General features: G+C 39.0%; 1 protein-coding gene across 1 annotated transcript; it reads left to right on the forward strand.

Annotated features, from left to right (window-relative positions):
* Positions 1-932: 932 nt before the first annotated feature.
* On the forward strand, positions 933-21,909 carry LOC309676404 (S phase cyclin A-associated protein in the endoplasmic reticulum-like; the record flags this gene model as incomplete). The annotated part of the gene is made up of 6 exons (XM_082488942.1): positions 933-988; positions 2,966-3,041; positions 6,674-6,791; positions 15,171-15,241; positions 21,340-21,537; positions 21,895-21,909. The coding sequence occupies 6 exons, from the start codon at positions 933-935 to the stop codon at positions 21,907-21,909; spliced, it is 534 nt and encodes a 177-aa protein (XP_082345068.1).
* Between the last annotated feature and the right edge of the window lie 2,501 nt (positions 21,910-24,410).

Raw genomic sequence — 24,410 nt, forward strand, 5'->3', positions numbered from 1 at the left:
AGCTCTCTGCTCCGAACCAGGGTTAAGTATATGTGCCCTTTCTGACAGATGTTTGCGCTGGAGAGATTTGATAGAGACCTCAACTGAAGCATGTATAACCTCTCAAGCCATGTATTCCAATCCTTGTTTTATTTTTAATGTTTTAGAGACGGCAACCGAAATTGTCCCGGTTGCAATTTAGGCCTCTTACTTCTCATCACTCCTGTCGCAGTGGGGCAAATGTATTATTCCCTTTCTCTTCACCACCATGCTTTTCACACGCCTGAACACTCCTACCACATCCCTTTTTGGCTGAATAGATTCAACTGGTCCAATATTTCCTCACAAGTCACGTTTCCCAGGCCTGAGCCCACGAACAGGGCTGGCCTCTCCACACGAGCCCCGTCTTTCCCCGAGTAACAGTGCCCGAGCTGGACACAGCACCCTCACTCACGCCTCACCAGCGCTAAACCCCAGCATTGGGTCCCGCTTTGCTATTTGCCCGCACATACACCCAATGTATTGTACACAGTTATTTACTGCCTCACACACATTCGATGTTCTGCCTTTTCCAGCTCCCCGCTGCCGGGGAAAGGGCTCGATGCCGAGGGACTGACCACCATCACCTCAGCGGCTCCGCCGGCGGGGGCGACCCGAAGAGACGGTACACGGGGGCTTTCCCAGAGGGCTGACGGGGCAGCCCCAAGCGACCGACGGCCTGGCACGGACCGGGGACCGGCAGGTGCCTCCGGTACGCAGTGGGAGAACCTTTTCCCGCCCTATGGCGGATGCGCCACGGCCGCCTCAGCCCCCGACGGGCGGGCAAGGGCTTCACCGGCGCGGGCGGCGCATGCGCGGCTGGACAGCGCGGGGGGGGACACACACACAGGAGCGCGTCGCGCGGCGGCGGGCGGGCGGGCAGTCGCTCGGGCGGCCGCTGGCGGCGGGATGCGATGACGTCACCGCGGCGGGACGCGCGCGGGCGGGACGGCGCGGCGCGGCGGAGAGCGTGAGTGGCCGCTCCGTGCGCCCCGGCGCGGAGGAGGGGCGCGGCGGCGGCGGCGGCGGCGGGGCAGGGCGGCGCGGGGCGCGATGGCGGGGCAAGATGGCGGCGGGCCAGCCCTCCCCCTCCGCCACCCCACGGAGCCCCCAGGCACTGCCACTGCGGGCGGCTCCGGGCCCGCGGCCTTCCCGGGCGGCCCGTCCTGGCCCGTCCCTGCGCGGGGCCGGCTGAGGGAGTGAGGCCGGTTGCTACAGGCAACCGGGAAGCCCGTGGCGGCGAGCGGGTCCGGTGGGTGTGGGTTGGGCCTTGCCGTGTAGGGGAGGTTGGCTGGGAGCAGTGCTGGGGAGCGGGCGGTGATAGGGGCCCGTCCCCCGTCGCTCCTGCCCGAGCCCGCAGCCGTGAGGAGAGTCTGTGAGGAAACAGGGCTTTGCGCGGGCTGAGGGGGATCCTGTCAGGCTCCTGTCAGGATCCAGGCGTCAGCCTGGTGTGTGCGGAAGGGAGAGGCACGCGCACTGAGGAAACTCACCGTAAACTCTTAAAAAACTGCCCTAAGGTGTATAAGTGTTTGCATTTTAAAAGCTGTTAACGAAGTTCGTTGTTTAAACTGGTGGTCTTCCTTTGCTGTGGGTGAGAAAATCACGGTTGCAGAAGCTGACGTTACAGTAGGTCTCGCAGCCTTCTCAGGGGTAGGGTTTGCCCTCTCTGCGATTTTTTCTAAATACAGATTCTTCTTGTTTCTGAATTATTTCCAAATGCCCTGGGAAAATGCTTGGTCCCTCATTTTTTCCTCAAATGTATGTCAATTTAATGAGCTTTCATTACACCTTGATTATAATGAAGTTTATTTGGTGGGCAAAACCACAGTTTTCTAAGATACCTCAGTGTCTGAAGACTCATGCTGAGCCTCTCCTGATGTCTGAGGTTATGCTGAAACACAATCTTACTTTGTTTTCAAAAACTCAGCTTCCTTTGACCAGCTGGAGAATGTTTCAGTTTTCGTGAACTCAGTACGTTGCTGTAAAATATAACAAACCAGTGCAAATCTTAACACTGCATGTTTGTTGACATAGGTTTTGGCTATTTACTTTTAGAAAAAACAGACATTTGTGAGGGGTACAAGATATAATATGAGAACAAGTGAACAGCTCGCTTGAAGCAGTGTCATTAATGGTAAAGACCAACAAAATCTGACTTTGGATCTGATTAAAGGTTAATCTTGTTCCGTTACCTAATTAATGATAATTTAGAAGTGTCTTTAACTTCTGGTTAGCATTTGATTCTTCAGAAGAATAAGAACTGTTGCAGGAGAGTGTTTGCACTCTAATAAGTAGTTGGCTAGAATTTATTTCAGCTTTGAAGCCAAGGGTTTAATTTTATTTCAGAATTGTTGTAATTTTTCTGGAAATTCTTGATAAACCTGTAAATATTTAGTTCTGTGGACTTCTGCATTTGTGGCAATGGTTCTGTAGTTCAAAACTGGACAAAAGTGTTTACTTTCTCAGAGCTGACTTCTACAGGAACTGTCACATCTTTTTTTTTTTTTAAATGAGAACAGAAGTTTTCCATCTTATTTTCTTTACCACTAATTATCTGATACCAATGTTTTAGTATGTCTTTGATTTGTTTTTCTTTTGAACTAATAACCAACTTGCCTGGTCCTCTATCACAGGAAAGATTATTCTGCTTGCCTTTGCTATTCTAGAGCAGTCCATGCAATGACATATTACAAAGTTTGAATGTTCTTTGTACTGTTTGCTATCTTACTAAGCACTTGTTTACTTTTTTCTGTAGGGTCATTCTCTTTTTCCTTTCTTGGGCCTTTGCTTACTTTTAATAAGGAACAGTGCAAACACTTTACAAATAAAACTATCTTCTGAAAACCGAAGTGTGTTGGTGTCAGTAACCTAAATGCTGCTAAGAAACTACCATTAATTTTAGAAGTGGTTTAAGTGAAAATGATTAATTGCATTTATTTTGACACAGGTATGAAAACCCAATGGGGTCGTCCAAAAACGTAATAAGCGAGCCTGTCGATGTGGAGGAAGGCTATAACACGATGGTAAGACATTCAGCTACTACAACAGTGTGGTAGGGTTTTTTCCTACTGTGAGAAAAACTAATTTTTCATGTTGGGATTCACTGATAATCAGGTTCATTTGTACTTTCTCTGACAATATTGATTCTAGAAACTGAATCAATTTAATTTATTAATACCGTGATGAGACACCTTCAAAAATGAGTTTTACCATAGAAGGAATCTGATTATTTCTTCTGGTTTTGCATCATTTCCAGTTGTGTCGGTATATAGGGTTTTTGCACTTTATGACATTTGTTTCAGCTGATTCCCGTTTTAAACTTTTTTCATCCAACCAGTGCTCTAGCGTAAGACCATAATGTTTGGTTACACTAATAGAGTGGTGTTCTTTGAAGTAACTGAGGTTAGAGCTGAAGTCATTATCTTTGAGAATGCAGTGGATGAAACTGGTGGGTTTTTTTTACAGCAATATATTTATACATATGAACACTATTAAAAGAAGAATCCTCATAAAAAGGTTCTTTAATATTTGTAGCCATGGAAAGAAGCAGTACAGACTACATAACAAAAACCTGCTCTTTAAGGCTAAACAAACTTGTAGTCTCTCCTTTTGCCAAACAGATGATTGTATCTGGAGCACTTTCAAGAAGGTAACTTCTTTGGATAGTTGAGTAGCAAACAGGAGGCATCAGCTTGAGTAAGTGGTCAAAAACCTATGTATCAGTGTCACTTCACTCATGTGAAGAAAGGTATTAAAGCTTGCTCTTGTCAAATGAAGAGACTGTGTTGATACCCAGTATAGCCTTTGGCACAATAGTTTACACTTCTTTGTGGCTGTACACTTCATTATTGTTAACTGTTCTGTTAAGATCTCCTTTAAGGGTTTGTTGTTTTCTTTTGACTGACATCTAACTTAATGGAGACAAAAATTTTAAGTCAGACTCTAGTTTCATGATACAAAGTACTTGGAAAAGTCATGTTGAGATACTTCTGCTCTCCTTATAAGCCTTTCTGGCTTGTAAAAAAAAAATAGAATAATTTAAAAAGTCAGTTTGGTGTGGACTAATGCAAAGTCTTACACTTACATGGGAGTAATGAGCCCCAGAAATAAGGATGGAAAACAACTGTCTTGGCGGCAGCTGTGCAGATAGGAACCTTGGGATTATAGAGGGTTGTAGGTACAACAAGAGAAATCCTGCTTATATATTAGGAAAAGTTGGGTCTGCTCTGACCAGGAGATGGAGACTTGGGGATTGAACTAGACCTGCAGAGGTCCTTTCCAGGCTTTGTTATTCTGCAGCTGTGTAAGTTGTGCTAATTTATGTGTGATATGTCATGACATAGGTGTTATGATTATACCATAAGTGATGAAAAGGTAATATCATATTAAAAAAAAAAAACCCAAACATGCATAATTTTGAGATGATTAGATGGGAGTATCATCTGTAAGAAGTGAATAAACTGTCCGCAGTGTTTAGCATTGAGAAAGCCTTCACTGAAGTATTTGTGTCTGCTTTTGGACATTGTATTTCAAAGACAGACATGAATCAGTTGGAGACAATCTGGAACAGGAAACCGTAAGTGCTCAGATTCAGAAAACTTGAAATCTGAGATCTGGAAAACATGAGAAAAAAGATTGAAGGAATAGGGATGGTAATTGTGGAGGATAGGAAGACCAATGAAGGATGGAATGGAACGTAACAGCATAAAAAATAATAGGAAAGAAAAAAAATTCAAATGGTTTCCAAGTCCTCTGTGAATGGGAAGAATGGGTGGGCTTATGCTGTAGAAAAGCCATAGTTAAATACTGTGTAGATTGTGCTGAGTGAACACTGTCTGCTGGTGGAGGATTTGAAAGACAAGATGTAGTAAATGAGGAAAGATGTATTTGTTTACTTATTTCATTTTTGGCAGTTGGGGATGCCATAGATTAGCTTTACTTCCAGCTATGGTGAGCATTTGGGTCTTTTTGAAAGATTTGAGAATAAATTAATGCAAAACACAGCCTGAACATTCTTCTTTTGATTTAAGACAGACACATTTCATAGACTATTAAATTAGAATTATTTGACACTCTTCTGACGTAAGCTACCACAGGTATTTGCACTGGGAGTTTATACAGTAGTTTAAAGTGTTTTTAAAACAGTTATGTGACATTCGTGGATATTTAATTCTTAGATTGATGATAGAAAGTGTATTGTTAAGCAACAAGAGATTAAAACCCCAAACCAAACTTGTTTCAGCAGAAATGGTCCCTCTTACTAAAAATTCCTATCGAGAATAGGCAATTAATTATGTAGAATGAGGATAAACTAAAACCAGTTTGCTACAGATCCTGGTTTTTTTTTTACGTGCTTTGCTTTCTTTGGGCCAAAATATATAATTTCCTTTATTTATATTAGGTTTTCCAAAAGTTCACTTACATAGCAGTGCTATTTTTTTTTTCTTTGTTTTTGGTGTATTACGTGGTGATAACTCTAGGTAGGTCTGTGGAGCGCTAGATGGCACACTGCAGCTTTGAAACAAGCGATTGGGGACATCTGGATGAGAGAAACCTAAGTTAGATACTATTATATAAGCACTGAAGTGAAAGCAGTTTCTCATTTTCATTGCATTTCCTACCACCTCAATAAATTATAGCCACTAATATGCTATATTAGATTTTACTGTATTTTCATTCTAAAGATGTACTGGTACTATAAAACAAAGTGGTTGCAGGCTTGAGTTGTATGATGGGAAGAATGAAAAGAGGAAAAATGTGTCTTCTGATTAGTGCTATAGAAAATCAGTCTGTTTGTGCCTAAAATAATGCTTAGATTTATATAACTTCTTTGTGGTTAAGTTTGTCAGTGTTTAAAGGTAACTTGGGTCAGCAGTTTTGAGCTATCACGGTACATAAATTTAGCATTACAGTATATAGTTTGGCTTTGTTTCAAATTATTTTCTGAGGAATAACTTGATACACTGTAGAAGAGGCAAGATTTTATCTAATTGACATCTGTCACTTGATACAAATTTTTCTTAATGTATTTGGTCTTAAAGGTCTTGTGATGGTGTGTTTTGCAAGTGCAAAGAAATGTTTATTAGGTAAATTAGGTTCATCCTCAGTGCCTCTCATTCTGTCTTTGAACAGCTGTAGCTTTCTCATAATAACAGCTAACTTTAGTTGCCAGGAAATACCTTCTGAATTCCTGTCCTCTCAGTGAAAGGCAGGTGGGTTTTTTGTACATTTCAGACAGCTCTGATAAATGTTGTGCCTTTCTCCAGGCTCTCTTTAGTCAGCTAACACACGTATTTTGGTCTCATGCAACTTTTATCTCAAATATTTAGTTCTAATTAACACAAGGTAATGAAAACATTTGTGAAGTCTACTGTGATGCTTTAGCAGCATTGACAATTAATTAAATGGAGGTTAAAAATGTGTGGTGTAGACATACCCATACTGAGGGCTGGATAGTAACTCTCATGTTATGTTGATAAATCCGTCTGCTTATCATGCAGAAAAATGGTTGTGAAAATGAACATGTACACCTGTTTCAGATATTTGAGGGAAATTGAGTACTCATGCACCCCACTTCAGACAGTTTAGGCACAGATAGAATGAAATTGACATAAAAATTATTTTTTTTCCCCATCTCTGTATTTCTTGTTTTTAGGCTTCTTTTCAACGCTCTAATAGCCATGACAAAGTGAGGAAAATAGTTGCAGAAGAGGGACGTACAGCAAGGAACCTAATTGCATGGAGCGTTCCACTGGAAAACAAAGAGGATGATGGTATGTATTCAACAGTTTCCCACCAGCTTTTTCCACTTCTGTCCCTTTGTCCACTGGAGTTGCTCTCCTGGAAATGTTTTTCTTACATAGAATTTCCCTATTAAAAAATAAATGGTTATGTTTAGTGTACATAGTATAATTTTAAAGCTTTTTTCCAAAATTCACCCTGTGTTTGACAGATCGCTTTATAAACCCCTCACAGTGACAGATTAAAAACTGTTTTCATTTTGTCTGTAAGCAGTAGTTAACACTGTTCTCTCTTGCTGATATTATCAAGATACTTGTGTAATATAATAATGTTGTCTTAAATTGAGGTGTTGTAAGTTGGGAATTCAGAATTGTAGGGGTGGTTTAGAACAATCCAACAAATTGCTCTCTGTGCTCTAAACTAAATGCTTGGAAGTTTCTTTTGGTATCACTTCAGTCTTTGGTAAACATCTGTGAAGAATCTTTAAGGAAGGGGATATGTGGGGACAGTTTTCCATAATGCAAGTCCTCAGAACAGTTTTGTTACTGTTGTAATATTCTCTTGTGGTATGATGACTTAAGGAGCCAGGAATTGACTTTAAGTTTTATGCTGCTCAAGCTGTACCAGATGTCAGAATGCTGGTTTTGAGGACTTCATCTCAAGTATTTTTGTAGCTCACATGTCCCTGTGCAGGTGCTGCTGCTTTTGAGACTTAGGCAGGAGTGTCTAAAAGTAAATTATTAATATTTTTTTTTTTTTTTTGCTGTGAAGGTGGTTGAACACTGGAACAAGTTGCCTAGAGAAACTGTGGGCAATCTTTGTCCTTGGAGCTACTCAAAACCTGACTGGACATAGTCCTGGGCAGCCTGCTCTAGCTGACCCTGCTTTAAGCAGGGGGACTGGATAATCTCTAGAAGTTCTTTCCAACCTCAGCTGTTCTGTGATTCTGCCAGTGGAAAAGATATTTCTATTCAAAGTTATGTCAAAGTGTTATGGTTTGAGGAACCCACAACAATTTATTGTCGTTTAGACAATTATTCTATCACCCGATGACCCCTCCCTACACGGGAAGGGGAATTGGGGGAAAAAACAAGGAAACCCAAGGGTTGAAATATAAACAGATTTAATAGAATAAGGCTAAATAATTAACAATAATAATACTAAAGAACCAGTATTAATCTCAATACCAATATAAAGTATGCAAGGATTATACTCAGCCAATGCTATCGGTAGGAAGCTGTGCGTTTCCAGCAGTGGACTGCAAATATGGGACATGGTGAGCGCTACAGCTTCAGGAGGAAGGGAAGGGCTAAGGGGTCTGGCACTGTGTCTGGCACTTGAAAACCTATTTAGGTGTTTGTACATGGACATTTGCATAGGTTTCATTAAGGAAATTTCATTTACTTCAGAAGGCACAGCTGTACCTCCACTGAACAGTGACAAGCAGAATGGCAGTTAACTTATGTTTGTCAGCTAAACATCCTAAACCTAATTACAAGTGTCCACATTTACAAGCTTTGGTTTCGGGTTCTGACCCTTTTACTTCAGCGTTGTCCCAGCTATCTTTTGTATAGCGGCAAGTTTGGTACACCCTAACTGGTCAACAAAAAAACGTGTACTGTGAATCTTTGTTAGCTACACGTAGGAAGAGAAAATGGAAATAACTTAAGACTTGAGCATAGTCTGACCGAGTAGAAATGCATACCTCCCAGCTTTGGATCACATGCAACGTCTACTCAGTTTATTATCATGAAAATGTGGATTTTTAAGTGGGTCAGTTGTGTGTTCTTGTAGCAGCTTCATTTACGCCTGTCTCAGAAGGTGCTTTTACCTATTTGCTAGGCTTACATTGGCCTGCATGTTCTTCAGTATGCTAGTAGATCCGTTGATATTAATGGACTAGTCACATACATCGTTTAAGCAGGATAGACTTGGGGCCCGAAGTATTTATCAATTCTGAATTACACTTTTGGGCAAGATAGTAACATCAGTGAGTATACGTGAAAGGAACATGTAGCTCAAAAATATTGTTAGAAATATACTCCATGTGAGTTGATTAAATTTCTGTTTAAAGAATCTGTTATTTTTTAATACTACCTTGCTTGAAATATTATTTTAGAAACTTTCAAGTAAGACTTTCTCCTTAAAAATGAACGTATGTGAGTTGTAGATGAATAATAGATAATTAAAATCCAAGTAGCTATATTCATTTCCTTCTTTTGGTTGTATTAGCACCATTTGTGTATTAAACTTTTTGTCACTGGTGCTTTCTTCTTTTTAACATTTCTTCATTAAATCATAGCCTGACCTTTTTGTACAATACAAAGAATCTGATGGTAATTGCCTGATGGAAAATTTCCCCGTGGAAAGAAACTTACGGCTAATGAAAGTCTGGCAGAACCAGATCCTTTATTTCTTGACCCTTGTCTTAGCATAGAGGGTATATATGTTGGTGTCAGTGAGCACTGATTCATTTTATGCTGATCTTTCAAGATGTATTTTGTCCCTGAGGAATGGTACAGCAACATTATGGATTAGGACAGTTCTAACTTGTTCAGGGGTTGTGTAAATCAGGCCAAAGGATCAGGTTGCCTGAGCCAATCTTGCAGCTCTTCTGTACGAAGCACAATTTTGTCTTTGGGCAGTTTCCTCTGCTCGTAATGTTCAGAGGCGTTGCTTTGGCAGTAACAGTGTGTGATTTAACATTTTGTATACTGTTATTCATTATGAGATTTTCTTTTTTTCTGCAGAAACATTGAAGGTATGGGCATTTGCAGTTACTAGTGGTAGTGTTATAGAGGGTTGATGAATTAAAATGCTGGATTAATTTTATTTTTTAGTTTATATCCTTTCTTTTTCTGTTTCCTTTAAGAATTGTGTGCTTGTGTCCTTCTTACCATTTACCTTTTCCTCTGAAAGACTTGTGTATTTTAGATAGAGGTCATGGGTAAAAGAGCAATAATGGAAAGAATGGCAATCAAAACCTTCAGATTCCCTAGTGGAAATAATTAGTTCATGGCAGTAAGGAATATTTCCTTAAAAAGGAGAGAGACTTCTGAAATGGAAGTTGGCGCTTCTGTTACATGTTTTGGAGCAGCATGTGCCCTTTTCAGGTCAGATCTGAAATTCTAGTTATGAATACAGATCAACGATGTGAGAAAATCCAAAATATGGTGGCAATGGTCTAGAAGAGATAGCGACTATTAATGCATTTCAACTATTGAAATTAAAATACTCCTTCACAGAGTTCATTAATGTGCAGCAGATTCTGTTGGACAGACTAACGGTGTAGTTGACTCTGTGTCCTAGGAGGAGAATCTTTAACTGTGAAACATTCACTAGTCTGATATTCCATCTCCAGAATTAAACTTGCATCCCAAACCTAGGGCCACCAGTTGCCTCTTGCAGTCACTTAGATCTTGCCCACCTTGGAAAGCTGTGATCATTCTAGTAGAGGTTTTTAGAATTTTTTCCGTTGTAATTATTTTATATGCCTAGCATGGAATTTGAGGCACTGCAGGCGGATATGCACTACACACAAATTTATTACAAAAGTCTAAGCTATTATATTAGCAACAGTTAAGACATCCTGGAGGCTTGACATATAACTGTTAATAGAAGGTAAGGTGCCTTTGGATCTTTAAGAGATGTGTCAAAAAAAAAAAACCAAACGGGAAAATCTTGTATTTGTAGCTGTTTGCTTCATGTTTCCTATTTGTTTAAAATCATTTGGGCTCTTGCTACGTAGAATTCATTTGTAGATGAAGCATTTCAGGGTAAGGAAACATATTTTATTGGTTGAAAGGTACCTGGCACACTTTAAAGAGACTGCAGTATAATCTGCTGCTTTAGCAAGAGCCTGATGGAGTAAATAGGTTTTGCAGTATGTGATGAAAGTCAGGAAACTTGGCTGTCTTTGGCCAAGTAAGGAAGTCGTAAGAAGTCATGACTGAAAACATTGTGTGTAAGCCCTAGTAATATTGGGTCTGATTGTAACCCGCAGAATATAACATGCAGGGAAGGGTATTCTTTAAGGCTCGTAAATTTCAAACCTTGAATTTCACTGAAATGAATGGGAATCCATGGTATGTGAATACAGGGCCATTATATTCTGGATGAGACAGTGTCAGGGATTTGTAAAAGTAATTTTGTGCAAAATATATTGCTGTAGTTCAATCTGGAGGTGGAAAAACATGGAGAATTTTGGTTATCCATGTTTGAAGGCAGTCATTCCAGATGCTTAGCATTGTACAGTTAGAAAAATTGCATCTACTACTGCTCTACAAACTTTTAAAAAGATGGATTATAATAATATTAGAAACTTCAATATGCTTCCTCAATTAAGGGTTCAAAAATAATCAGTCTCATCTTGTTGTTTCTTCCAGGCAGATGCCTCTGCCTTACTAAAGTATGGGATTCAGACAATCAGGTCTTATCCAAGCCTCATTTTTACAAAAATGCCTCTTAAGATGGACAACTGCAACAGCTGGGGCTAGTAAGATAGATTCTATAGTACAGACTGGTTATATGTAGCATGGCGCGATAACATAGGCTGACTGTCTTACCGGTTTTATAGATAACGTGGAAGAAGAGAGGTAACAGATTTACCACACTGTGTGTAAGAACTGGAGGAAAACAGAATGCTTACTCAGTTGTATCCTCAGGTTCACTCAAAGAGGTGAAAAGAAATACAAGTAAAAATTGTTATTGTTCCTGCTGAATGTGTGACGATGAACAGTGTCAGAGGCACTGAAACAACATACGCGGTTCGTCTCTGCCATAGTGAGAACAGAAATGAGGGATGCTGTTAATTACTAAATTTAAAGAGGATTCCCACATTTTTCACAGTAAAACTATCCAAAAGAGAGAGGTGAGAGGGATGATTGTTGAGATTATTAGTATAAAAGATAGCTTTTGAAAATAGTTTATCAGTGGCACTTTTTTGGAGATATTAGCACCTCAGCATTTTGTGACAGGAAGTATTCACAAATCATAAACTCTGTGTGCTTCATATTTAATTACCAGACAGAGAGGAAATGGACTTCAAGTGTAAAATATGACTGTAGGTCCCTGAATGCTGCAAAACTTTGCTACTTTATGTATTTCACATTGGCAACTTAATAGCTAATGAGATGATCATCTTTGGTCACTATTGTTCTTTCCTTAGCACTCAGTAAATTTACAGAATCACAGAATTTTCAGAGTTGGAAGGGACCTCTAGAGATCATCTAGTCCAACTCCCCTGCTAAAGCAGGATTGCCCAGAGCACATTACTCAGGACTGCATCCAGGCGGGTCTTGAAAATCTCCAGAGAAGGGGACTCCACAACCTCCCTGGGCAGCCTGTTCCAGTGCTCTGGCACCCTCACCGTAAAGAAGTTTTTCCGTGTATTTGAACAGAACTTCCTGTGTTCTCACTTGTGCCCATCGCCCCTCGTCCTGTCACTTGGAGCCATTGAAAAGAGCCTGGCTCCATCCTCCTTCAGCCCACCCTTGAGATACTTGTATGCCATAATAAGGTCTCCCCTCAGCCTTCTCTTCTCCAGGCTAAAGAGTCCCAGCTCTCTCAGCCTTTCCTCACAAGGGAGATGCTCCAAGCCCTTAATCATCTTAGTTGCCCTTTGCTGGACTCGCTCCAGCAGTTCCCTGTCCCTCTTGAACTGGGGAGCCCAAAACTGGACACAGTATTCCAGTTGTGGCCTCACCAGTGCAGAGTAGAGGGGGAGAATGACCTCCTTCGACCTACTGGCCACACTCTTCCCTATGCAGCCCAGGATTCCATTGGCCTTTTTGGCGACAAGGGCACATTGCTGGGCCATGGATAATTTACTGTCTACCATGACCCCCAGATCCTTCTCCTCTGAGCTACTTCCCAGCAGGTCCGCCCCTAACCTATACTGGTGCCTAGCATTCTTCCTCCCCAGGTGCAGGACCTTGCACTTGCTTTTGTTGAACCTCATTAGGTTCTTCTCTGCCCAGCTCTCCAGCCTGTCCAGGTCACGCTGGATGGCAGCACGGCCCTCTGGGGTGTCAGCCACCCCACCCAGTTTGGTATCATCAGCAAACTTGCTGAGGATACACTCTGTCCCCTCATCCAGGTCATTAATGAATATATTAAACAAAATTGGACCGAGTATTGACCCCTGGGGGACACCACTGGTTACAGGCCTCCAACTAGACTCTGTGCCGCTGATCACAACCCTCTGAGTTCTGTCCCGCAGCCAACTCTCAGTCCACCTCACTGTCACCTCATCTAGCCCATACTTCCTCAGCTTCCTAATGAGGATGTCATGGGAGACAGTGTCAAAAGCCTTGCTAAAGTCAAGGTAGATGACATCCACGACTCTCGATTCCTAGCAGGTAATGCCCTTCATATGTCATTGAGTTCCTACACATCTCATAGCAATGCTGGTATTGTGTAGTTCGGTACCAGTAGTCGTTGAACATACGCACAACCTTTGAGCAGTGCTCTTGTGTTGTTATTACTTGTGAATATAAAAGGGCAAAAGCAGAAAGGAAGATGTCTTCTAATAACCAGAGGCATCAGAAATGTGGCTGCTGCTGAAATACAAAACTTTTTGGCCCATACACCTTAAGAAAAAATTAGCCCTTGCCATGCACTATTTGCTTTTAAGTTTGCAAACCCTAGTATTTATATTAGTTTTGTTTTCTCTAAATGTCTCACTTATATAGGAAATGCCTGAAAACTTGCTTTTGTCTTTACAGGGGACTTGTTCAGACACTTCCCAGTTCTTCGGTGATCAATTAGCATTCTGGTTTTCATAGAATCTAAAGAGACTGCAACTTTTTTTGTATTCATCCGCCCTTTTTTAATTTTAACATACCGCTATTTGTCTGTAAGCCTTTTCATTGTGCAAGTTCTGTATGCCATTGCATTCAAAATCTTGTCTTTGCAGAATGTAAATCGTGTTAGAAGAGAGATTTTGGTGACTGAAGTATTTCAGTTATAATTCTGACATGGAACTGCCCTGCAGTTTAAGTTTTTTTAGTGAGTAGGAAGTTTTTATACATACGGTAGCAGAATCAAATTTTTTCCTGAATGCTGCTAAGTTGAGTTCAATATATTAATTTGTACATGTTGTTTTGGATAATGTAGCATTTAAAAAATGAATTATCAAGCAAATAATTTTTAATTTGTTTTAAAATTAAAGGCCTTGTTCCCTGGAATAGCCAATGATGCAAACCAGCTGTTCAACTGCTTGGTTGAGCCAGGTTTACAGCTGCTTTACATAACCAGAGCAGTGCAAAACAGCTGGACTGTGTTAGGGCGTTTGGCCTAAGAACTGTTAAAAACTCAACTGGACAATTCTGAAATTCAAGAATGGTCTCCGTGGTCTAGGAAGGAACTATATTAAACTAATGCATTTATTTGCTTGGCTTCATCCAGCTAAATAATCTTGAAACTTTTACTTAGATGTAATCTGTGCTAGAGAATATTCTTGCCTTAGCTAGTATTTTGTCTTAACTTGCTTACATTTTTGGTAATTGGATCCTGTGAGTTTCACGTTATGCAAGTTAGATACTAAGTTGGAGGAATAAAACTTTTTTTTTAAAAAAAAGGTGTTGTTTTTTTTTATCACCCCATAGCAAATCCCAAAGATTAAATGTAAACGTGTCGGGTAGGTCTAGGCTAACACAAATTTATCTATGCAAAGATAACTCTTAATCAGTTAAGAAATTGCCACCACCACAGCACAGAGACCTGAAATCATCCTTTCTGACTGTGGGAATTTAAACTGACTTTTGAAGCACAGTTGCTAAAGTCATTTCATATAAGTAGTGGAGGGAGACAGGTACATTTGAGAAGGCATTTCAGATCTTCAGGGGACTGACTCATGCTCTGTGAATGTTTTTCTCTCTTCCTTTGGCTACCTAAATGTAGGTGCATTAAATCCAGTCCTCAGTTCTGTTTTTCCCCATCTTTCTTGGCAGAAAATACCTAAATCTACTGGTAGGTTGTTTGAACAGTTGGAGAAAAACTGAATTATTACATTGGTTTTTCCTAAGAAAGATATTCCGTGTTGTAATTCTGTAATATCTGATTGAACAGTCATTCAAGAGCAGACTTTTTTTTAATCTTTATAGAAAACTAGTGTCATATTTGACATGTAGATTGTAATGATACGATTTTCAGAGGTACTGAGCACTTAAAGGTGGTAATCTTTGTTTAATGAAGTCTTTAATTCTTGCCTTTCTTTTCATTTTCTGTGTGTCTTCTGGCATTATCCACATTCTGAACTGTGGAATATATATTTGGAATATACAATTTTACAAACCTTTTAACTCATAAATTGTGCCCATATCAGTACATTGCAAGATGAGATGTGCATTTTAGAATGCTCTATCTAATTAAAATTGTCATTGTTTTTAAAACTGTTGCTTCTCCCCCAGGAAAATCAAAATGGCAAGCTGGTGGAAAAACAAAGAGGGTGAATCAAGGAACACACAAGACGGCAAAACAGGTATCTGCTCATTTTTTTTTTAATCATGATATAAAATTTACAACATAAAAATGTTTTGTGATATCTCTGATACATTATTGGCTGAATAACACATATATAAAACTGTGCATACATTGTATTTTTGAAGCATACAAGTTTCTAAGTGTAGTATCGAGAAGTTAAAAAATGCCAGAATTTAGGTTATCTTCCTCAGCCTTCCTTTTGGCACTTCCTAACCTCTGGATACATGGCTTTTTGGCATTAAAGTTATTTTAAGAAAAGTGCTGTTCAAGAAGATGATACAGAATATTCTTCCTATAAGCATGCTGCTTACACAAAGGCTACCATTCTGCCCAATTTCTAATTTAAGGAAATGCTTTATTTCTTGACCTCATGTGTTAATGGCTGAAGTCAGTATATCCTATTTTGGAAAAAATTAGTCCAGGTGAGTAAAATTTCCAAGAGTTATGACTGGAAAGCAAGTCTGACTGAGAAGCGTCAAGAAGAAACTGCTCTTATTTTTATTCATCTTTTTCCGATGTGACTGACAATCTTTATTACATCAATAAACTAATACCTCAATCTTTCCTCATGTTTAATATTTTTAACAGTTGCTTTTCTTTGATTAATGGATTTAGCCATTAGCATGGCTTCAGCCACTTATTATTTTGAGACAGTCTTTCAGATTTTGATAGTATGGCATATGGAAGATGTTATTTTTTTGAAGAAAAAAAAAGAAAAAACCAAAACATTCTGCTTCCATAGAGATGTATTTGCATCATTAAAACAGACATGTTATTTTCCCAATTTAGTTTAGCAATTATTAACCTTGTATTCTCTCTTTACTTACTAGCATGTTCCAAACACTGTGTATTTGGTTTTCTTGTTTTGTGAAGGTGGATTTTTATTGATGTAGTTGGGGTTTCCTGTGAGGATTTACCCTCAGAATCTTTTGGGTATAAGAGTAGTGTGTTGCATAGTTTAGGTTCTGTTCATTTTAGTCACTTGGGATAATGTAAATATTGAGTTTTCAGGAGGATACTCGATTGTTATTCAGTAGCTCTGTGTGGGATTGCTATACTAAAACTATATCGTAGAAACAGTGCATTCCTAGTGGGCAAAGTTAAGGTTTGAAATGGGCTGCTGAGTGTCTGTGCATCTTGGCACTTCAGTTTGGCATTCAGCACCTTTATTTCTTCTGCATTTCAGACACTGGATACTGCTGCAAACTGATGTCTTTTTTTGTTACTTTTATGGAGCCTTCAGTTTTAATTTTCCTTTACGTGTAAATGGGCCACTAATCTCAAGAAAATAAATTTACGAGAACTCTTTCATGTGATCTTATCAACCTCATCTTCCTCTCAGTAGGGTGCTGGCAAATCTACATTCAATACATTTTGGCATCCTGAGAATAAATATACACTTCATACTTTCCAGAGCTCCAAGACAAGTTACCGAAACTATTTTGGAAAAGAAAAAAAAAAAAGAAAAAGGAAATTCAGTTCTAATGTCGCTTTTATCATTCACACTGAGTTAATTTGAGATGTAAGAAGGAATATTCCTGTGTGTCTTCATTTCAAAGGCACAAAAGCTTTGCATTTTCTGCAGCTGAAGTTTTTAACTGTCACTACAAGTGAGGTAATATGAACTAACCCCTCAGTCTTTGTTCTGGGGTGGATTTTGTTCCAGTGAGGACAAGCTTCAGTGTAGACCTTCTAGATCATGTCTGTATAAGCCATCATCACACTTTGGGTAAACATGCATATTATTTGAGGGTGGGGGGGAGGCCAAGGCAGGCCATTTTTTGGTGTGTTTGTAAACACTATGATTTTTTTTCTTTTGTAATGTGCGATGGTCTGCAAAGTTGTTGAACACAGTTTGAATTTTGGATAAGTGTATTGTCAAAGGCTGAGGGCTCTGAGATCACTTAGAAGATTCAAAATAAGTGCTTGTATCCAGTTAAGAGTGATGTGTAGAAGTTTGCAGGATTGGAGCTTTAGAACTCTGCTCAGAAAAACTAAATTCTATGTCCTTGTGTCTTGCCAGCGGAAAGAGGGTTGTGTCTCAACTACTAACCAAAGTGAAAAATCTGGTTAGAGTTAGTTGGAAGCACTAGACGCAAGGGTGTAGGTAGAGCTTATGTGGCTTGTGTATAGCTCCTTCTTGGTGAAGGTGCAAGGCTATTGCCTGATCTTCTTCAGACTACACTGTTAGAAATACTGTGTCCTGTGCCCATATGTTCCCCCAGAATACCAGAGAGATTGAGAGATGATAATCTCTGGAAATTGAGTTTCACTATTATTGCATTACTCTTAACCTGGCCATGACACTGAAAAATATGACCTGGTCAGAAATACACACTTCTAATAAATACTGTTACATAGAACTTCATTCCAGGAAGGATGAATAAGAATAATGAAGCCATAGCTGTACATCAACACAGAAACTACAGTCTTGAAATGTCTGTACCTAATCCAGCATTTCTTGCTTTTCACAGTGAAAGGTTAGTTTGGTTCATTAGCAAATTTACTTAAGACACTCACAGGTAAAGATTCTGCTGACCTTTATACAGATTAACTCAAATCATGGTAATTTTTTGGTGCTTGCATTAAACATTTGTACAGAAAATGGTAGTCTGTATAAAATCTTTATATTAAAAGTAGTCTTTGCTGCAACTCTTAAATTTAAGTGAATACTAGCTTTCATTTCAGTAACGTTGGTGCCAGCCAAACTTGTTTAAGTTTGGAAACAGCTTGCTGAGTTTTATTTTTTTCAGGGAATTTCTGGATACTGAAGTGGCAAACATGTGACACGATTTGGGTTCTTCTCTGAAAATTGACTTCTGTTTCCTTGAGTGGCAGATACCAGGCTGTGACAAATTCAGATGCATGGTGTTAGAACTGCCTTGTATCGAGAACTTAAAATATTATTTCTATTAACTAACCACCAACTTAATGCTTCCCTGCTTGTGTGATTGTGTCCAAGAAATTTGGTAGTTCAGGGGCTTGCATCCTTTCAAAGGTGTTCTGCTGGAATATGCGTAATGGTAAATGTTGCTGGGTTTTACTTAGACGCTGTAAGACTGCTTACAAGGGTAATAATGGAACTGCTACAACTTACAGTAGTTAATGCAGTTCACTATGCTGTTTTCCTAATTAAAATATGGCTGACATGTAAAAGAGATGATAAATGAATGCCAAATATAGTAGGTGGAAAACATTTATTGCTAAATATGACAACGTGTTCCATGACACGGTCTTAAAGATACATTTGAAAACGTATCTTTCAAGTAGTGGGAATTATGCATGGTTCCCATTCCAAAACAACTGATCCTTTAAGTCAACAATATTAGCTGAATGAGTAGAAACCTAGTCACTTCAGTAAGGTCCCATTTTATAAATACAGGCAGCAAAAGGTAGCACTGTTATTTTTAATATAGGTATTTATGATTCTGTAGCTAAGGTTGTATCATAAACTGTATTTTAAAGGAGCTATGAATTAGCCTGTATAAGCTTTGCTTTGAAGGTTTATATACAAGACCTTAGCTAAGGAGCATCTTTTCTTCAAGCTGTTCTTTTAAGGGGTGACTCCTATGTCATAGAAGAAAAGATGTGAAATACTCTGACATATGAAACACTTCTGATATTCCTGTTAATTGGTTGTTTATGACATGCATCTTTTCTGAACATCTCTCATGCATAAATTAGCTGGGGTTCATCTGGAGTACACTTAGAGCATTTTGAGATACGTGTAAGGGTAGCAGAGATGTTAGTGTGATTGTAGTAAATCAGGTTCCCATTCTTCCCTTGATTACAGAAGAATTAGAATGTGAACACAAACGCAGGTGAGAGCATAACCATTTTGACAGCCCTGGGTCAGCCTGCCTAATTGCAAAGCGGCGTTTGCTGTGTTTGATGCTGTGTGGTACAGGTAGTCAGAGCGCTGGGGGGAATAAGCAGACTGGAACCGAGAGAGAGAGCCTGCCAAAGAAACAGAGCTCTGGAATTTACTAAACAGCTTTGCAGGTTCTACCTTTGTGTCAGGGTTCAGTTCTCTTATAACGGGAAGCTGTGTTTATAGTATGAATTTATCAAATATGGCCCTTAAAATCTAGAGAGGAAAGGCATTTATAGTCTTAAATACTGTGATTGAAAAATCGTTTGGTTATTGCCTACTTTCCCATTCTGTAATTTGAGCATGAGAAATACAAGTTCATTTGTATGTTTCCTAAACATGCAGGGAACTTTTTGTAACTTGGGCACAATTTGTTGGAATTCAAGAGGAATCCACAAAAAACAGAGATCCTCTTAAGGAGAACAAGGAAGATGTTTTTGGAGACTTTGTACAATCTTTGGGTCTCTATTCTATATATTTAATCACAAAAATATTACTATAGCTCTTCCTTAGAAGTACTTTTATGGATAAGTCCATCCGAAACTATGTTACCGTTCCTGATTACCTTATATCGCTTGTGGTCTGAAATAACTTTTCTGTAAGAATTCTCTGTCTCCAAGTATAAACTTACCTTCCATTAAACTCATCTTTTGGCACAAAGAAATAATGTTTCCCAGCTTTTTATATAGGGGACAAAAAGACTTGAATCCCAGTTAATGGTTTTGTTATTTACAGTATTGAATTGTTTCTACTCAATCACCAAACGCAGAGTTTTTATAACGGGGTTTTGCAGTAATCCCTACAAGTCTACTCCAGTAAGAACTAATTTCCTAGACATCTGTGCCAGAGTGGACCAATGCATCAAAACTGCAACAAAGGTGCTGTTAAAATGAATGCATTAATGGGGTGGGGGTGGGGAAACCCAGCCAAAAAGAGGACTATTGTAGGATGTAGCTAATACCTCCATCACAGAATGGAACGCAGTTGGGCGTCACTCTGGGTTTACTGGAACTACTTATCCATCTGGGTACTATGAAATGCAGAAGCTTACAGAAGTCTGGCATGGCAGCAGGATTTTTATTTCTTGTTGTGAGAGAGAATTTCCAGTTTAATAAGGACAGTGCCACGTGGCCGAGCAGTGATTTGGTATTTTCAGCCAAATAAGCATACTTCAGAATCCTTCAGAATGTCATGTGGAGATAAGTGACGGCGTATCTGTCAAGGAGACATATCCCCGTATGAGTGACTAAACTGAATGCACAAGGTCACCAGATACATAATGCTGATGTGACACAACAGTACATCCAAGTAGGTACGTAGTGATTCCTGGCTGTGCCAGCATTTGTGAAGACGGTTGGATCTTTTCCCTCTGCTCCCATCACATTTAGCATATTGGCAGTCCTCTGCATCTGTGCAGCAAAGCAGTACTACATCTGTTAGTCTGCATATTAACACTGAAAATTAGAACAGATTTGTTGTGGTTAAAACTGTTAAATTACAGCTTAAAACAGCATGAGGACACTTTCAGACTTGGTGTAAGTAGGAACAACTCGATTCATTGGCATAGCCCTTACATTGAGTTGAATTGAGCTTGCAATGTTAGCAATATGGTGAGTGGAAATATTAGTACAAGTAGTCTTCTAAAGCGGGAAAGCTTCCTTTTGTAACTAATTCAGTGCTGGCTGGCATCTCCTCTGCAGTGTGACCATAACATATCGCTCAAAAGGCTAGTCACATCAGCCTTTCGCTGACGTTGATGCTCATATAGTAGAGTGAGGGTTTAAAGATGATAAAGTCCTATGTAATGTCTTGGTAATAGAATTTAACTGTGATGGAATATTGATGGTATGATGACTAGTAAAATGTTATTTTCATCTCTGGATGCACATGCTTTTCAGAATAAGTAATACAGGATATGTAATTAGAAAATGTAACTTTCCAGTGTGCTAAGAGGCAGAATATCTTGTACTGTTGTGCAAATGTAAATGTTGGGTTATAAACGTCGAAGAAACAGAATATAGTTCAACATAGGTGCTGCCTATATTTAAGATAAGGAAGTGTGTTTTAAAAAAACTCAAGTCAGTGGGATGATGTTGTCTTCATTGAAAAATTTCTTGTTTACAAATGTTTGAAAATGTTGAAAAAATGTGCGTTGCACAGAAACCGGACCCCTTACCCTACTTCTGTTTGTTGTTTTCATTTTCTTTTGTGTCTTATTTTCTCAGAGCACTACCATAGACTGTAAATTAACAGCAGCAGCAACTGGAGATAAAAACTTTGACAAAAGCCCAACAAAAACAAGACAGCCTCGAAAAGTTGATCTGCGAGCTCGATACTGGGCATTTCTTTTTGACAATCTGAGACGGGCAGTTGACGAAATCTATGTTACATGTGAATCGGATCAGAGTGTAGTAGAATGCAAGGTAAGTCTTCAGCTGTTTTTTGCCTGTTGTCACATGGCTCTTAGTGTGCTTTTTTTATACTTTACAAAAAAGCCAAATGAGGAATTAGAGCTTCAGAAATACGTTGCGTTTTGATTTGTATTTAGTGAAGGCTTGTAAATAGGAAAACTGATGGCATATTTATTCAGATTTAAGAAAGTGCTTTCACTTTAGGCATTGTCTAATTTTTGAAGTGTATAAAACTTGTAGTGATGTGCATGCTGTTCGTAGATCTCAGTTTTTTGATGAAACCAGATTTTTCTTATTGAGTTCTTAATTTTACTTTTCTGACTGAACACAGACTTAATTATTTTTTCTCTGTAATGTTCTTTACTGTAGGTGGCGCTGTTGTGATTCAGCTTTTTTCACGTTCGTTTGCTTCCTGTTAAGTGGCCTAATTATATATTGCTCCCTTTTTGCAGTGATAGTTGTCACTCTTCTAATTCTCTCTGGTGTTAAGAAAATCATTGGTGGGTAAATGTAAACAATGTCTGGTTGGGACATCACTGTAAGGCGCACTTCCCAATTTCAAATAACCTGTATTTGTAATAGCTTGTGCATCTGTTTTATGATGATTTTCTAGCAGATCTGTAGAAAGACCACAGTTGTTTAATAAAAGTCACCATTCTTTAGAAATTGAATTTAGTGCAAGCATGAAGAGAAGCCAAAAGAATACATTATAAAAGAAATGTGAAAGATAGTGCTTCTGTTTTCATATTAAACATGGCTGAAAACTCAACACATTCTGGAAATGATTATCTAATCACTGTAAAAAATTACATATATCAATTTAAGTAAAATTTTTTTCTTATCATGCATCTAGTTCTCTGCCGTAATCAGACACGGCCAAATTGACTTTGAGATTAGCGTACAAATACATTTCATTGAAAGCAGGTTTGAAAACCAAACAGTAGCTAGAGGCTTCCAAATCACTGGTTGGTCTAACACAGTTTAACATTTTGTTACTGAACTGTCTTCCTGCTCAGGAAACTCCTCTGGAGAATTTTTTGGTTTAAGAAAATCAGTCAGCCTTGCATTGTAATTAGATTACCATTTTAAACTTTTGTGACTGAAAGAACAGAAGCGTATTTGTATCATTATCACATATTTTGGGGGTTAGATACCATTTGGCATTTTAATCATGCTACTTGATCTGTCCTCGGATGGAAATATTACATAGCGTAAGTGAAAGGTCTTCATTTTAGTAGCTGCTTGACAATGATGTATATATCTGTGTGTATCGGATTACTTGTTTGCAAAACAGGAGTGGAAAACCCCCAAAATGAGTCAACAGGGGAGTTTAATGTCATGAGTTGTAAAACTTATGTAACATTCATGTTGCTTTTTTACCTTTTAAAAGATTTTTTTCTTCTCAGCACAAAAACGTACCTTACCTGAGTAGCTGGAATATGCATTTGTGCTATGGTTTTTTGTTTGTGAGATTTTCTTTTAAAGGCTACTGTTAAATGATGATTATTACTCTTTTGACAAATTACTAAACCTTTTGTTAATTAAGCGATGAAGTATAGAAATGTTGAGTCTTGCAAATTATTTTTACTAATAACGTTTCACTTTTATCAATTCTATTGATTGTCATTATTTATTTTGGGGTGGTTATTGTTGACAGACGCAGTGTGGTTTCTACCAGAGGTGAAGTTGTCGATGTGTTCTAGCTAATCGCTTACAGCAGAGTGTCTTAACTGCTGTCTTCTGAAGTGAGTGCTATACATAACTCCTATAGATAGGCATATAACAGTTCTGGTACTACATACATAGGCTTCAACTAGGGAATCATCAAAATCATCATTAGCGTGGAGGTATGTTTTAATTTTGGATGGATTATTAGCAATAACGAGCAACAGATCCTTGTGGAAACCATCTTCACCTCTGATCCTGCAAAGTTATTGCTTGCTCTCCTCCATCAACTGAAATATGTTGTCTAAGTGCAGCTTTCATATTATGGAATATATAGAAAGTGTTTATGGTGGTACCTCAGCCTTTTAGAAGTTCATAAATTAAAATAATGATCTAGACCCAGAGTTCAGTTGGCAAATGATATTTGAAAAGCGCTCACATGATGTTGTTTCAAGAAATTGTGTAGCTTAGTAGAAGGCTTATGTCCTGCCTGAAAAATAGCTTAACTCAGTCTTCAGTTTGATCATTACAGTTTGTCCATGTGTGACTCAGTTCAGGTAAATAATCATCGTTTGCTGATCTAAAACACTTAGTTGTTTTATTGCCTTGGCTTTGGTAGTCCTATATATGTTGCTGTCACGTTCCTCCAAAGCACCAAGTTTCATCCTTTGTATTGTTCTGATCCTGCCTCGCCGGATCTTGCAAGATCTCTGGCTGTGCCTTTTCTTGCTGCTTGAAAATATTAAAGCAGTGAACAGAATCTAGATTCCCTGGTTTGTGGCAGTTTGGGTTTCTGCTGTTGCAGCAAAGATGGCTGTAGCAAGGTTCTGCGTGTTGTTCCAGCGACGGCTCTGACCGCTTGAATGTGAAGGATTCGGAGGATGCAAAGTGATTTTTATGCCTCTGGTTGTGAATTTTGTGAGGTGTCTCCCGAACTCTGCTATCGTTAGCAGAATACTAATAATGCAGATGTGGCACGGCAAAATATTTTAAGCTTCATTGGCAGGAAAATAATGCATATGCGTATAATCCTTTTGGTAGGCTTTTGGACATAGGAGGCCAGGTTTAATGCAGTGTGTCTTGTCTGTCCTTGTATATGCATGATTTTTTGTCATCCCTGCCATAACTTTTAATATCAGTGGACCAGTTTAAATTAATTTAGTCATTATACATTTCATGAGAGGTTGGCGAGTTGCACGGAAGAAGACATCCTGTTAAGG

This window comes from Vanellus vanellus (genome assembly GCF_965231255.1).
Source record: "Vanellus vanellus genome assembly, chromosome: 11".
Classification (NCBI taxonomy): domain Eukaryota; kingdom Metazoa; phylum Chordata; class Aves; order Charadriiformes; family Charadriidae; genus Vanellus; species Vanellus vanellus.